Below are 14,993 nucleotides of genomic sequence, written 5' to 3'. Positions count from 1 at the left end.
TATACTTTTGTCTATCCATCTAAATCTAATCTATGCCTAATCTATGTTTAATCGCTCTTTGATGGCCACTTTATCCTCTTTTCAGCCCTGACATACAGGTTATTCGGTCTAATCAGCTGGAACATAGGATCGTACTCGACAGGTCCATCTTGAGCCAGACTGAACTTGTATCGGTATACAAGCTTGGGCAAGAAGACCTTGACCTCCTGCAGAGCAAAGTTGAAGCCAACACACATGCGAGGTCCGGTCGCAAAGGGGATATAAGAATCCTTGGGACGGTTCTTCACACGGTCAGTGTCCCAGCGGTCCGGGTCGAATAGAGCAGGGTTGTCCCAGATCTTGGTGTTGTTGTGAATGTGGTGGAGGGCGGGGATGACGATGGAGTCCTTGGGCAGCTTGTAGCCACCAGGAAGAATCATGTCAACAGCTGATGTTCTAGCGGGTTGGTAGGAGGGGTTGTGGCGGCGTTGTGTCTCCTTGATGTACTTGTCGAGGAATGTGAGCTTGTTGGTTAGATCAGCGGTGATCTGGGTATCTTCTTCAAAGCCATTATCAACCAACTCTTGCAAAAGTCTCTCTTGCATGCCGGGGTAGGCAACAAGACCATACAAAAGCCACGATAGAAGAGAACTGGTTGTGGTGAAACCTGCACCAGTGGCAACGACAAGTGGCTCCATGATGCGCTCTCGGGGAAGCTTGTTGCCCTTGCTGTCACTAGCACGGAGGACATAGTCGACCATGTTCTCGGCCTCAACAGCGGCATCCTGGAGTTCCAAGTCTCCTTCACCCTTGGCAGCGGCGGCGACAGACGCTGTCATCATGGCCTCCATGTGAGAACGAGCCTCTCGCATACGCTGAGGGTCGCCAAAGGGAAGGCTCTTGTACCAGCTGGGCATGGATGTGAGCTTCTTGTTGAGTTCAAGAGATTGCGCAATTCTCAGGACCATGGCATGAGGTCGGGCATCAGGAGAAGAAAAGTGCTGGAAATCCATTCCAAGGACGAGCTTTCCAACAGCCTGGGCTCCGAGCTTCAACATATAAGGGTACACGTTCCAGGCCTCATCACGCTCATCAAGTTCATCAAAGACCTTGAAGGCATCCTCAACAGTTCGTTGCATGGTGGGTGCGTAATGTCGCACAGCCTTGGGACCGAGAGCAGGGGGCAAAAACTTGTGCACCTCCTTCCACTCTTCAGTATTAGTATCACCAAGGAAGACACCAGCCTCCTTGTTCTTGATGGGGAATAAAGGGTGGCCTTCAATAATTCGCTTGGAGAAGAAGTCCGTCTCTGAGAAAACAATGGTGGCCAACTTGGGATCGTTTGTGTGGTAGATAGTGTTGCCCATGTTTGTTGTCTTGAAGAGAGGACCATATTTCTCAAACAGACGTTGGTGGTTGCCGAGATGGTCGGGATAGACCTCGAAATAGTTACCTACAAAAGGCAGACCATTGGGGCCTGGAATCTCACGGACAGCCTTGCCATCGATGGTGATGGAAATGTCATCAGCAGCGAGAACATCAGCGACCGTTGGCAAAGCCTCAGAGTCGGTGACAAAAGCGATTCCTTAAAAAAGTCAGTCATTATTTGCGATTGTTTTTATTTAATTGACGTACCATTAGGGTCAACAATTGCAAAATGCGACGCTACCAAGTGTTGGAGACCTTGCTCGTCTAGGGAGGCGGGTAGCTCAATTTCTTGGGCTGTTGAAGGGTCCTCGCCCATGAGATGAAAACGTTTTGTAGCCATGACGATGATGAAGCAATACAGTATAGTATAATGGGAGTTTTACAAATGGCTAGTCGCTGGCTGGTCTACTGGTCTATATAAAGCAAACGACGACATTGAACGAGCCTCGGCCCAGGTTGAGCTACAGCGGATTCTTGTGGATCAAAGATATGAACCTTGCAATCTACCGGTACATTGGATAGGGGCCATGAAAGAATTTGCGTATGCAGACGGCATTGACATGATGAGGTGGCGCTTTGGCTCCACCAGATATTCTCCGCAGCCCTGTTAGCAAAGTACAGATGTTAGCGAGCAGCTTGCCGGTTGGAGTAAGTATCTTTTATTAGTGCCGGGTTTGCTGTATGGACTAACGGGCACTACAAGTAAGACGAGTCAGAGTAGTTTGAAGTAGGTAATTAGTGTGAATCGCAGTCTACATAGTAGGTAATTGCAGAAACATGATTGAGATTCAACATGATTCAACATCATTATCCTTATCATGAACAAGACCGTCGGAGTATATCTCACTACCGAATTCCGTGCCTCGGATTGATAATCCATAAAGGCCCATGATAAAAAGCTTTGACCGACGGAATTCATGCCCATTCAAATACAACAAAACGGAGACAGGCACGGAGACTCGGCCGTTCCGGACCCACAGTCGGCCGAGAAAGGGCCACAAGCCTCGGCTCATGTCTAAAAGGGGCAAAACTAGCTTCGTCAGGCAGAACCAGTCAATGCGACCGTATTTGATAGCGATTAATATAATGTGCTGTCTCCTCTTGACCCGGATATTTGTCTATCTTCTATCAATTTAATCTCGATACCCTCAAAAATGGCTTCATTTACTGCAAAGGAAGTGGCTGCTCACAACACCCGCGGCGACTGTTGGACAACCATCAAGGGACAAGGTAAGAATATTTTGACTCTAAGCAAACAACATGACTGACCGCTTCATCAGTCTATGATGTTTCAAAATACATGGATGACCACCCTGGCGGTGCTGAAGTCCTCATTGAATCAGCTGGAAAAGACTCAACAATAGAGTTTGACAGTGCTGGTCACTCTGAGGATGCCTTTGAGATTATGGAACAATATCGCATTGGAGAGTACAAGGGTGCACCCGCGCGAAACGCTCCCAAGGCTGTTACTCTCAAGAAGGTCGCTCCTGTCGCTGTTGCAGAGAGCAGCTTTGCCACAACCGCTCTTACAGCTACTGCTGCCATCTCAGTTGGTGCTGTTGCTCTTCACCAAGCATACCGACTGAATCCTGAAATCTTGGCTTCTCTCCCCAAGGTTAAGCCTGGCTCTGGATCCGGCCCTGGCTTCCTGGAAGGTTTCATCATTGCTTCTGCTATTTTCACTGTTGCTGGTACTCTCACCGTGAAGAAGCTATCTAAGCACCTTCACTTTGAGGAGGGTGGTTTCATGAGCTATGCTCCCCACAAGAAGATGCCCAAGGTCACAAAGCTTAACCCTCTACTTCAAAGAGGATGGCTCGACCCTACAGCATACCACGCTCTTCCCTTGGCTGAGAAGGAGGAGATTGCTCCTAATGTTTACCGTTTGGTTTTCACTCTTCCCACACCTACAACAGTCCTTGGTCTACCTACTGGCCAACATCTTGCCATCAAGGCCGAAATCGACGGCAAATCAGTCAACAGATCCTATACACCCATCTCAAATAACAGCGACCTTGGAAAGCTCGAGCTTGTCATCAAGTGCTATCCTGACGGTCTTCTCACTGGCAAGTATCTTGCTAACCTCGAACTCGGCGACGAGGTGCAATTCCGCGGACCCAAGGGTGCTATGCGATATCAGCGTGGTCTATGCAAGAGAATAGGCATGCTGGCTGGTGGAACAGGCATTACTCCCATGTTCCAAATCATCCGTGCCATCTGCGAAGACGATCGCGACCTCACACAAGTCAGCCTTGTGTACGCCAACCGTTCAGAGCAGGATATTCTGCTACGTGAGCAACTCGAGACCTTTGCCCGACGATACCCCCAAAACTTCAGACTTTACTATGTTGTTGAGAAGGCGCCCGAGAGTTGGGCGTACGGAACTGGTTACGCTACACAAGCGCTTATGGAGGAGAAGTTCCCGGCGCCTGGGCCTGACTCCAAGATTATGCTGTGCGGACCTCCTGGTATGATCAAAGCGGCCAAGACATCTCTTGGCAACTTGGGATTCGAACAGCCTGGAGCCTCTGCCAAGATGACTGATGACATCTTTTGTTTCTAATTACCTAGTTAGAACTTGGCTGTATTTTTAATAATGAACCAATTAGACACTACTTTTCATCTCATAAATAGCCTATTGTACCCCTGTAAAATGATCAGCAGCCACTCAATAACCTTGGGCTGATGCTTAAGAGCTTATTTTGTGGCCGGGTCAATACGCCCGCTGACGGGTCTTTACCTTCCCCTTGGGGTAGATCTGCGCATCTTGGCGATGCTAGGATCCGATGTCGACATCGCAAAGACATATCATTTGTAGAACTGAGGGGAACTTTTGTCGTGTACTCCATCGTCATTGTAACACTTTATTGCGTGTGATGAATTCTCACCATGTATAAAGGCTCTTGTCTCGTTGTATCACAATTAAGTTTTGTCTTGTTTCGAGGCAGACATGGCCGACACAAAGAAAACCCAGGCCGTTGATGGCTTGCGCGGTCAGCCATACGATGGTTTCAACAGCGATGAGAGGCCTGTTGCTGACAACTCGAGTACTATTGATGCGCAAAACTTTGCCTTTACAGAGGACCGCAAGATTGGCGTCACTGGTGCTGTCTTTTTGATTCTTAACAAGATGATCGGTACAGGAAGTAGGTTTACCACCATCATATTCGAAAGAATGAAACTGATGATTAGTCTTTTCTACACCATCGAGTATCTTCGCAGCTACTGGTTCCGTGGGCATATCTCTTATGCTGTGGGTCATCGGTGGTTTCTTGACCTTTTGCGGTCTGAGTGTGTTTCTCGAATTTGGATTGGCGATTCCAAGATCCGGAGGAGAGAAGAACTATCTTGAAAGAGTCTATCGACATCCGAAATACTTGGCCACTTGTGTTTTGGCCAGTCAAATGATCCTTCTTGGCTTCTCGTCTGGTAACTCCCTCGCTTTTGGGCGTTATATCCTCTACGCATCAGGTAGAGAGACGCCTGATGGATGGGAGGCTCGCGGTATAGCAGTCGCATGCATCACCTTCGCCGTCCTCCTTCACAGCACACTGCCGAAATGGGGTATCCGGTTATTTAACGTCTTGGGCGTTTTCAAAGTCGTCATCCTCTTGTTCATTGTCTTTTCAGGCTTTGCAGCACTAGCAGGACACCGTCGCGTTCCCGATCCTCACAACTTTGACAGCGCCTTCCGCATTGAAGACGGAGATGGATACGGTGGCGGAGGAGCATACGCTTATTCAAACGCCCTTCTAAACATTATCTACAGTTACAAGGGTTGGGAAAACGCCAACTACGTCCTCGGCGAACTGAAGAACCCCAGAAAGACACTTGCCGTCGCAGCCCCCATCGCCATCGGTGGCGTGACGATTCTTTACGTTCTCGCAAACGTCGCGTACTTTGCAGCGATTCCCAAATCTGACCTCGCCAAGTCTGAAGTCATCGTCGCCGGTCTCTTTTTCAGAAACGTTTTTGGCCAAAGCGCTGCGGCGAGGAGCTTGCCTGCGTTCGTCGCGCTGAGTAACTTGGGTAATGTTTTGGCTGTTTCCTTCGCGCACGCGAGAGTGAATCAGGAGTTGGCTAAAGAGGGAATGTTGCCTTTTAGTCGGTTCTGGGCGTCAAACAAGCCTTTCAATTCGCCTGCTCCATCTGTAAGTCAGCCTACAAAGCGTTGGTGATGTGCCTAATGAGTGCAGTTGTTTCTTCATTGGATTGTCACTGTTGTTGTGCTTCTTGCACCACCTGCTGGACCAGCTTATAACTTCATCGTCAACTTGTATGTCCCAACAGCCCGTCACGAAACTGTGCTAACAAATTCAGATACACGTACCCCGGCGCCTGGATCAACGGCTTTGTCACAGCCGGTCTTATCTACCTCCACTGGAGCAAATCCGAAAACTGGACATCGCCATGGTACACATACCTTCCGATATCGGTTCTTTACCTGCTAGCCAATATCTTCCTCGCTTTTGTGCCTTTTATTCCACCTGATGGCGATTGGAACGCGGATGGATATCCGTACTATGTGTTCCCTGTCGTCGGCGTTGGTGTTTTGATACTTGGTGCTATCTACTGGACATTCTGGACCAAGATCTTTCCAAAGATTGGAGGATACAAGATTGTGGCTGATAGGACATTTGATGATGCTGGTGTTGAGACGGTGCGGTACCGCAAGGTGTCTGTCCGACATCGTTAGATGGACTCGGCGTATCAGACAAATTGGCCACTGGAAGCATAGGAGACGAAATTAGTAGGACACTTTATGCTCCTTAAACTACTTATGCTTATATTTTTAGATTCAGGAAGCCATTTTTCTGCTATCCACTGGTTAGGGTAGACTGATCATGGGTTATTATAGTGATAAAGTGTATTGTTTACGGAGTGGATGTTGCTCATCACAATTAATAGATACAGCCAAATTTCTCGTATTGATGCAGACAATGAACTCTCTTATTGAGCTATAAGTATCCGTCTTACTTCGCATTTTCAACAACATACCCAACTATCTTTGTTACCTTGATTACTACTTCCATTCTTCATCATGGCTTCCAATATGAACGGCACACATGTTCCCCAAGAACCGTCTTATATCACCGATGTCAAAGTTTATCATAATGGTCTTCCAGGCGATTTCCGAGTCGAGAGCGACAGTCTAGATATCCGTCTGGAAGCTACGGTTGATTCGCGCGGCAAAATCTCCGATATCTTATTCAAGCATCGTAATGGAGAGCAAGTAAGGGATGGGATCTTTACTGATAGACGGGGAAGCCTTTACTTCACAGGAGATGCCCGCCTCGCGCAAATTGTTATTGTAGTGATGGGGATTGCTTGTGAGACAGTTGGTGTGCCAGAGCGAGTTTCTATTATGGTTAGTCCTGAGCTTGATGGTTGAACACCCCGAGGTATTATTAGATAAATATTAGCATTGGAAAGGAATTGCGTTGAAGCACGTCACAAGACCTACAGCAACCCAAGTGAACGTTTAAATTTAGGGTGCTTTCACATCTCAAACTTTGATCAAAGATAAATTATCAACCTTACGGATGTAATCAAGTATCAGCTAGGCAACTATCCTGTCAGTCATAGCTCACATGTCCTATTTATAATTCGAAGGTCTGAACCTTGGTTTAAGGTTAATTTCTTCTTATAAATTAATATTGTTCCGCCCACTTCTGAGTTGATTGCTGCTCTTCCTTCCTCCACATAGTCTTCGTATCACCGCCATCATGCCTCACTGGTTGTCTTTGCCACCAGAGATACGCCTCGCTATTCTTTCTCAACTATCACGACTCAAGAAAACAGGAATTTATGCCTCTGTCTCCACAGAATGGCAGTACTTCTTGGAAAAGAAGAATTTCAGCCACCTCAAGCTTCACCCAACTTGCCTTGAGTTTCTCGATCAGATATCCGAACAAAGAACGGCGCAGATTGACCATATTTGGCTCAACATAGAGCTCACAAGATACACTTGTAGAGCTTGCCGAAAGTGGGAGTCTCTAACACAGTCCTATGCGAACAACCATATCATAGTGGCAGCGGTATCCAGATTGTTCTCGATCCTCGCTAATTGGAACCACGAAGGACGACATCTGACATTGGAGCTGAACACCTATTCCCCAAGCGACTCGGTGCATTGGTTCAAAGACTGTTATTTCGGTGCTCCTTCTGAAGATAAGTTCGAGGTTCCCGCCAAGCCGAGAGACTTTCATGATCCGGGTCACGGATGGTGGCATGGCCGTATCATCGAGTACCCCCCAGACAAGGCACTAAGCCGACCCTTTGTACCATCCGAAAGCCTAAATTTCGAGAGGCAGGAAGAACTTCCTTTTGTCGCGGCGGTCACAAAATTCGTGCTTAGACGACAATGCCGTCGTCAACTAAAGCCATCGGCTCTATCGCAGCTTTGGTCGAAACTTCCTCGATTAAACGAAATCCGATACGAGCCGTGGCAGTTGTCTGAAGGTGCCGGGCAGTCCTGGTGGGATTGTTTCTATGAACAAATGATCAATAACCTTCCCAAAGGGGTCAATAAGGTCACCATATTCGAGGACTTCAACGAAAATTACCTTGAATTATTTCAACTTGGTCGAGGGCCCGATCCGGATCATAACCCAGAACGGGTTCGGCTGCCAAGCTTTGGTGTAGGGGTTGCATTCGCTAGGAGAAGCCTAGAGCTAGAAAACCTTTCGATCGCATTCCTTATCGATGCTCGTGATTTCTTTGATGCGTTTGACCAGCGGTGGCGATGGGACAGGTTAAAGTCTCTCACTTTGACCTCGCGGGCAATGTGTAAAGACGAGCCCGGCGAGACCAACTACCTCTTGACGACAGCAGCACACGTTGCACAGAGGATGCCCAACCTCGAGACGATGACGCTGTGGAACGGGTCGAGAGGTGAGGCTTGTTCCTTCACCTACCGTTGCCTTCGCCACTCTCGCCGTCGACGAGACAGATATGCCTCAATCACCTGGCGAGGGACATGGGAGTTGGAGTTGAGTCCGGCACTGGAAGCGGCTTGGGGTGGAGCGAATATAAAAATTGAGCAATATCTGTTGACAGATGAGATTCGCTCTCATGGAGATGCTATCGAATGCCTAGGGTTGCGTCATGTGGTCGACGATATCTCCTTACAACAGATAATCGCAGAGAATAAGTTTTCAATAGATGATGCACTCTGATTAGTCGAGCTTAGGGTCATTTACGAGCATAAGAGATGAAATCAATAGGTTATTTTATGGTATTTAGACTTCATACTTTGACCATACCAACTTTTAAACAAGCCCATGATTCTGCTACCCTTGAACAATATGGAAAAAAGTACTTGATAATTTTCTACAATAATCAGATCCATATTGCCTTTGTCTAAAACATACTGGACTTTATTTTTAACCTTTCTTTCCGGGTAAGCTTTTTCGATTTCTTCTTGCTCGGCTAGTGGGTGGCAGAAAAAATGACCTCCTAAGTCTTGGGTACAAAAATAAATAGTCTGAGAGCTATGGTCTAAATAGCATAAAGTGACCCACTAATTTCGTCTCTTATGCTTCCAGCGGCCAGTTTTTCTGATATACCCTGAGGCTCGGGAAATGATATGCATGGGAGTCTAGACTAGTGGTCTCTCCGCATCCAATTTCGGGGAATGTACTACATATGTCCGGCCATCCTTGATATGAGGGGCCCTGAAATTCCGGGGTTCATTCTCGTAAAATAACCGACAATAATTGGGATTTATCTCTCTCGCATTTCCTCACATGTATTCCCCTGGATCGACTCGAATGTATCCAGAGGACGAAGTCTCAAATTAGATATACCTCGATTGAGTAGAGAAAAGGCGACATGTCCTTGACAAAATATTTCTACTGGCATTTTGTTGCCATTAGTTTGTTGGTTGCAACGGCTGTATGCGACATTTCCCGTGACTCGTTTCGCGAGAAGTGTCTGGCCTTCAAACCTGCGAGACACATCAACAACTCGACTTTGACGCGTCAGGAATTTGTCACGGCTGATACAATACTGGATTTATCCGACAACGTCCCGACATGCAACCGTCGCTCCCAAGTTGTCAAGGTCGACCTTTGTCGTATTGCTCTTCAAATCCCTACTTCCAAACGGTCTAGCATCAGTTTCGAACTGTGGTTGCCACACGAATGGGAGGGAAACCGATACCTTGCAACTGGCAATGGCGGCGTGGATGGATGTAAGAGTATTGCCAAGTTTACACAACGATGCTAAAGCTGACCATTTTGACCAGGTATCAAGTATGAAGATCTTGGCTATGGTACATCAAATGGCTTCGCTACAATGGGCACCAACAATGGACATAATGGTACTACAGCCATCACCATGTTGAACAATCCGGATGTTATCAAGGACTTTTCCTATAGATCGTGAGTATGCCTCTATCCATCACAAGCACATCCGCTGACCACCTCAGCCTTCACACAGGCACCGCCTCGGCCAAGAAGCTGATCGAGTCCTTCTACGGTAAGCCGTCAGCCAAAAACTACTATATCGGCTGCTCGCTGGGTGGTCGCATGGGAGTTAAGGCCGCAGAAGCATACCCCGAAGACTACGATGGTATCGTGGCTGGATGCCCCGCCGTCGACTTCAACAATCTTCAAGGGCAGAGAGCCATGTTTTATACCATCACAGGCAATGAAAGCTCTGCCAACTACATTCCTTTGACAACTTGGACTGGTCTGATTCACGATGAAGTCCTTGCACAATGTGACAAGATTGACGGTGTCAAAGACGGCATCATCGAAGTGCCCGAAAGGTGTGTCTTCAACCCCAAAAGACTACTCTGCAAAGGCTCTCAGACCAGTAAATGCCTCAACCCAGCTCAGATAAAGCAACTGGAAAGGATATACGCCCCATACACATATCCAAATGGCAAGCCTATCTTCCCGCGTATGAACCCTGGCAACGAGCTGCAGGCAGTAGCCAAGCTCCTAGCAGGCAAACCCTTTGACTATTCGGTGGATTGGTTCCGTTACGTCGTTTATAACAACCCAGAGTGGGATGCCAGCACATACAGCTCTGACGATGTTCGAAAGGCTGACGAACTGAACCCTTCTGACATCCGCACTTATCCCAAATCGCTTCCAGAATTCAAGAAACGTGGTGGTAAACTGCTAAGTTACCATGGCGGCCAGGATAACCAGATCACGCAGTTCAACACACATCGTTTTTGGAATCGTATGGCATCCGATGATCACAGATTGCACGATTACTACCGTTATTTCCCCATATCGGGCATGTTTCACTGCAGTACAGGTCCCGGCGCCTGGGCTATAGGACAGGGCGGTGGTGCTCCGGCAGCAGGAGTTCCCTTTGATCCCGAGCATAACGTACTGGCAGCCATTGTGGCGTGGGTTGAAAAGGGAGATGCACCTGAGAGTCTGACGGGTACCAAGTTTATCAATGACACATATACTGAGGGTGTTGACTTTCGTCGCAAGCATTGTTTGTATCCCAAGACACAGACGTATGTTGGTGGGGATCCCAAGAAGGTCACAAGTTGGCAATGCAAATAAGTGCAATCTTAATAGCAGACATGATTTTATTCTTATATAGAGACATCAACGTGCTCAGTGCGTTTGTGATCTCATTTTGACGCTCAGTGGCCTCTCGTTTTGCGGCTGCATCTTCGATCAAGTACGAGTTATCAATGACTTTGCGGGCGACCCCCATTGTTTGGCTCTGAAGTGGAGAAGGTGCTATAGAACTCTGAGGTTGTCGCAGAGCTTGAATTAGAAAAGCTCCCGTAGATCTTGCAAACTACTTATACCTGTTCGTAGGCAGGAGTCTTTTGTCTTGTGCCTGGTAATGAATGTTGAAAGTGCCATGCTGAACAAATGTTACTATAAAATCCATTGTGTTAAATTTTATCGTATTAAAAGCTATAGTATTAATTATAAGCTTTTTTCTTTTTTCCTTAGAATCTTTTTTAATTTTTTAACTTTATAAGATTCTTAATATAATAAATTCTAATTTAATAAACTTTTTATAAAATAATATTATTTTTATTAAATACTTTATAAATTATTAATAATTTATTTTGTTTATTAAAAATTATTTTAAAAATTAAAAAATGATTTTATTTAAAATATTTAATTTTTTAATATATTAAAATTATATTTTTTTTAAATTTTATAAAAAGCCTTTAAAGCCTTTTTTTCTTTATATAATAAAGATTTAAATTTTAATTTATTAATTTAATAATTAATTATATAATTAAAGGCTTTATAATTAAAAAAAATAAAAATAATAATTTAATAATTATATATATTAATAATATTTTAATTTTAAATATTAATAAAAATAATATATTAAAAATTATAAAAAATATTAAATTTTTTTAATTAAATTTTTTTTAAAAATAAAATTAATTATAAAAATTAAACTTTTATAAATAATTTTTTAATTTAATAAATAATTAAAATTAATAAAGACTTTAAAGTTTATTATTTTATATAATAATTATATAATTATATAGTTTTATTAATATTAATATTAATATTTATTATTAAAATTACTAATTAAGATTATACTTATTATAAGTAATTATTTATATTTACTTAAATAGTTATTATATAATATATTTATATAATATTTATTAATCTTTAAAGAAAGCCTTTAATTAAGCTTAAAATTTCTTATTAAATTTAAAATAATTATATAAAAAATTAATATTTTAAAATTTTAATAATTTTAATTAACTTTATTATTTTAATTATTATAATTAAATAAATAGTTAATTATTTATTATAGACTATTAAATAGTTTAAATATTTTTATAATATAAATAATTATTTTTAAGTTTATAATTTAAAATATATAATTATTTAATTATATTACCTTTAGAAATACCTTTTTTTATATTAATAGTTTAATCCCTTAATTTAGCTTTTAATATAAAGTATTAAATTACTCTTTTTTTTATAAGACTTAATTAATATAATTTAATTTAATAAAGTATAAAAAGACTAAGACTTAATAATTAAATTAAATTAATATAATATTAAGCTTATTATTATATATATTATTAATTTTAATATTTTTAAGCTTTTTTTAATTAAAGGTTAATTAATATAGATTTTTAGCTTATTCTTTATTATTAATTAATATAATAATTAATTTTTCTTTATTATTATATTAATTACTATTTCTATAGGCTAAGGCCTTAAGGCTATTATCTATAGAATTAAAACTTACTTAATAAAATATATTTATATAGACTATTAATAATTAATTACTATTATATAAGTAATTAATTAGAATAACTTATATATTATATTAGCTTTAAATATTAATATTAATAATTTTCTTATTTTTATTATTATATTATAAAAAAAAAAGAATTTTTTATTATTTATTTAAAGCTTATATTTTTATATAAAGTTTAAATTTATATTAAGCTTTATAGTATTATTACTTTTATTATTATTAATACTATTATATTATTATTAAATTTCTAAGCTTATAGCTTTATTTACTATAAATTATATATTTTAATTAATATTAATATTAATAAAAAAATATTTAATAATTAATTTTTAAAAAAAAATAAAAGCTTTTATAGTAATTATTATAATTTTAACTTTATAAATTATAATATATACCTTTAAATAAGACTTTTATTAATATTTAAGTTTAAAAATAATATTTCTTATTATATTAATTTTTAATATATACTTTAAGATTTATACCTTAAAAAGCACTAAATAATAGTTACTACAGAATAGGTTTTAACCTTGCCTTGGCAAGACATGGAGACGATTTTTATGTATTTCGTATTGCTATAGATCTATATTCGCTTGATGGTCTTTCAAATATTGGTATGTGTCTGCTACAATCAGTCCAGACTTAGCACATCATATTTCAAAGCTCTGATCGCAGACCATTGAGTATTCTTTATCATTTATATTGAGTCTCGGTGGAAAATCTATGTAAAGACACTCTACGCCAAGTGAAGAAATTCCTCGACACTATTGAGATGATTATCAGTAATCCTACACATTTTCAGCTCATCCACAGCGGCTGATATATTGACAGTTTATATAACGCCCTAAATTCAACTGCAGGTGACACGGATTCACATTCTGGATCTGGGCAGCGGCGCGTAGACTCTCCTACCGCGAATCAGCAAGACTAGAGTGAGGGACCACCTTGGAGAGGCCATTGTTTACGAATACAATTGTGAAAGAGGTCCAATGGAAGCATCTATTGATGTAAATAGATAAGTTACATGGATAATATGTTCTACGGCTGTCAAGCCACTGGATACTTAAGTCATAGTGCTGGTGCTAGTCCATAGTACTACTGTTGTTTATGGGAAGGAAAGTAAGAAAAGCGAACAATATGTCGCGAAACGAGAGACAAAAGACAAGACCCGACGCCCCTATTCCTGTTCATATGTAGACTTGCTGAGCTGCTACACGCACTTTCCGCAATAACCGCACTCGGCATCACACGCAGCGTAATCACTCTGGTCATCGCTGTCTGAAAGTGTTGCCATGAACTCTTCCCAACTCCCCGATTTTCCAGGATCGGCCTTCTCCTCATTCTCCACTCCCAGCCAAGCCTCCCATTGCTTCTTTACTGGCTCTGACAAGACGTCTCCCGCGTCTGGCAATTGTTTTCGAACCTCGAGAGAGCCGTCTTTAGACCAGACTAGCTCCAACTTGCCATCGTTGGATGTCTGAGTGTTTTCAATGATGATGCGAAAGAGGGCAGCGAGGCGATTGAGAGATGGCTGGTTCTGATCTTGCCATTTTTCGATATCAGATTTGACATCCTTGATCTCTATGTCTCTTTGTCGGAAAAGCCCCTTTTCATGGTAGGCGAGGACGAATTGCGAGATCTGGGATATCCACAAACGTGGGAGTTGGTCTCCAAGATGATCCTTATTGCGGGTATATACCGATCGTGTCTTTAAGTCAAAGATGCTGCTCTGGGGGATATTCTCGCCACCTTCCAAAACGACAAGGTTATTGCTGATGTTCACTGGCGATTCACTGACGCCAAGATCCTCAATCTGGTGAATGGTAAGTGTGGTCGGTCTCTTGCATTAATTAATTACACTTGCTGCGCATTGTTGGCCAAGTTTGCGACCAAGTTTGCGACCAACAGTAGGTAGGTAGGCTGTGAACACTCGACATTCAGGCCTCCCCTCCCAATCTGCCCAACACAAATTAAATTCACTTGAGTACAATCCTTTTTCAAGGGTAACTCATATTCAAGAGTGTTATTTTTGCTCGTTCTTGTCATTCGTGGCCTACGTCGGTCACCAACATCTCCCCACCGTTGTAGCTGCGGGAGGCCCATCAACCCTACAAAGCCTGATCTTGTGACGAATTGTCTTCTGTTTGTTGCAACGCATAATGAAGCCTTGTTGGCCCCCCGCATGAGTTTGACTTGTATTGCATGCAAACTGTGGCTGTTCCGGTTGGTTCAATCCTAGTCAGGCAGACTGCACGATGCCGCTTCGTTCACTGTAGTACAAAGGAAAGGTGCGTCACTTGGAGTGAGTCAACGTTTCGTATATTCACCAGCAACCCAACACTTTATCTTGCGTCAAATTATTT

The 14,993-nt window shown here is 42.3% G+C and overlaps 7 protein-coding genes across 7 annotated transcripts; 5 read left to right on the top strand and 2 right to left on the bottom strand.

Moving 5' to 3' along the window:
• Positions 1-47: 47 nt before the first annotated feature.
• FPOAC1_002278 (uncharacterized protein) lies at positions 48-1,723 on the bottom strand (the record flags this gene model as incomplete). Its single annotated transcript, XM_044846859.1, has 2 exons — positions 48-1,564; positions 1,615-1,723. 2 exons carry the CDS (start codon positions 1,721-1,723, stop codon positions 48-50), a joined length of 1,626 nt encoding a protein of 541 aa, XP_044712775.1.
• Positions 1,724-2,561: 838 nt separating this feature from the next.
• Positions 2,562-3,970, top strand: FPOAC1_002277 (uncharacterized protein; the record flags this gene model as incomplete). The annotated part of the gene is made up of 2 exons (XM_044846858.1): positions 2,562-2,637; positions 2,688-3,970. The coding sequence occupies 2 exons, from the start codon at positions 2,562-2,564 to the stop codon at positions 3,968-3,970; spliced, it is 1,359 nt and encodes a 452-aa protein (XP_044712774.1).
• A 387-nt stretch (positions 3,971-4,357) lies between these two features.
• On the top strand, positions 4,358-6,103 carry FPOAC1_002276 (uncharacterized protein; the record flags this gene model as incomplete). Its single annotated transcript, XM_044846857.1, has 4 exons — positions 4,358-4,553; positions 4,600-5,558; positions 5,604-5,683; positions 5,728-6,103. The coding sequence occupies 4 exons, from the start codon at positions 4,358-4,360 to the stop codon at positions 6,101-6,103; spliced, it is 1,611 nt and encodes a 536-aa protein (XP_044712773.1).
• Positions 6,104-6,448: 345 nt separating this feature from the next.
• Positions 6,449-6,799, top strand: FPOAC1_002275 (uncharacterized protein; the record flags this gene model as incomplete). The annotated part of the gene is made up of 1 exon (XM_044846856.1): positions 6,449-6,799. The coding sequence occupies one exon, from the start codon at positions 6,449-6,451 to the stop codon at positions 6,797-6,799; it is 351 nt and encodes a 116-aa protein (XP_044712772.1).
• Positions 6,800-7,133: 334 nt separating this feature from the next.
• FPOAC1_002274 (uncharacterized protein) lies at positions 7,134-8,585 on the top strand (the record flags this gene model as incomplete). The annotated part of the gene is made up of 1 exon (XM_044846855.1): positions 7,134-8,585. One exon carries the CDS (start codon positions 7,134-7,136, stop codon positions 8,583-8,585), a length of 1,452 nt encoding a protein of 483 aa, XP_044712771.1.
• Positions 8,586-9,240: 655 nt separating this feature from the next.
• On the top strand, positions 9,241-10,940 carry FPOAC1_002273 (uncharacterized protein; the record flags this gene model as incomplete). The annotated part of the gene is made up of 3 exons (XM_044846854.1): positions 9,241-9,601; positions 9,656-9,791; positions 9,839-10,940. 3 exons carry the CDS (start codon positions 9,241-9,243, stop codon positions 10,938-10,940), a joined length of 1,599 nt encoding a protein of 532 aa, XP_044712770.1.
• A 2,900-nt stretch (positions 10,941-13,840) lies between these two features.
• On the bottom strand, positions 13,841-14,702 carry FPOAC1_002272 (uncharacterized protein; the record flags this gene model as incomplete). Its single annotated transcript, XM_044846853.1, has 3 exons — positions 13,841-14,269; positions 14,330-14,443; positions 14,688-14,702. 3 exons carry the CDS (start codon positions 14,700-14,702, stop codon positions 13,841-13,843), a joined length of 558 nt encoding a protein of 185 aa, XP_044712769.1.
• Positions 14,703-14,993: the final 291 nt, after the last annotated feature.

This window comes from Fusarium poae, chromosome 1, assembly GCF_019609905.1.
Source record: "Fusarium poae strain DAOMC 252244 chromosome 1, whole genome shotgun sequence".
NCBI classification, from domain to species: domain Eukaryota; kingdom Fungi; phylum Ascomycota; class Sordariomycetes; order Hypocreales; family Nectriaceae; genus Fusarium; species Fusarium poae.
The sequence above is the reverse complement of the archived record's forward strand: the minus strand, read 5'-3'. Positions and strand labels throughout refer to the sequence as shown.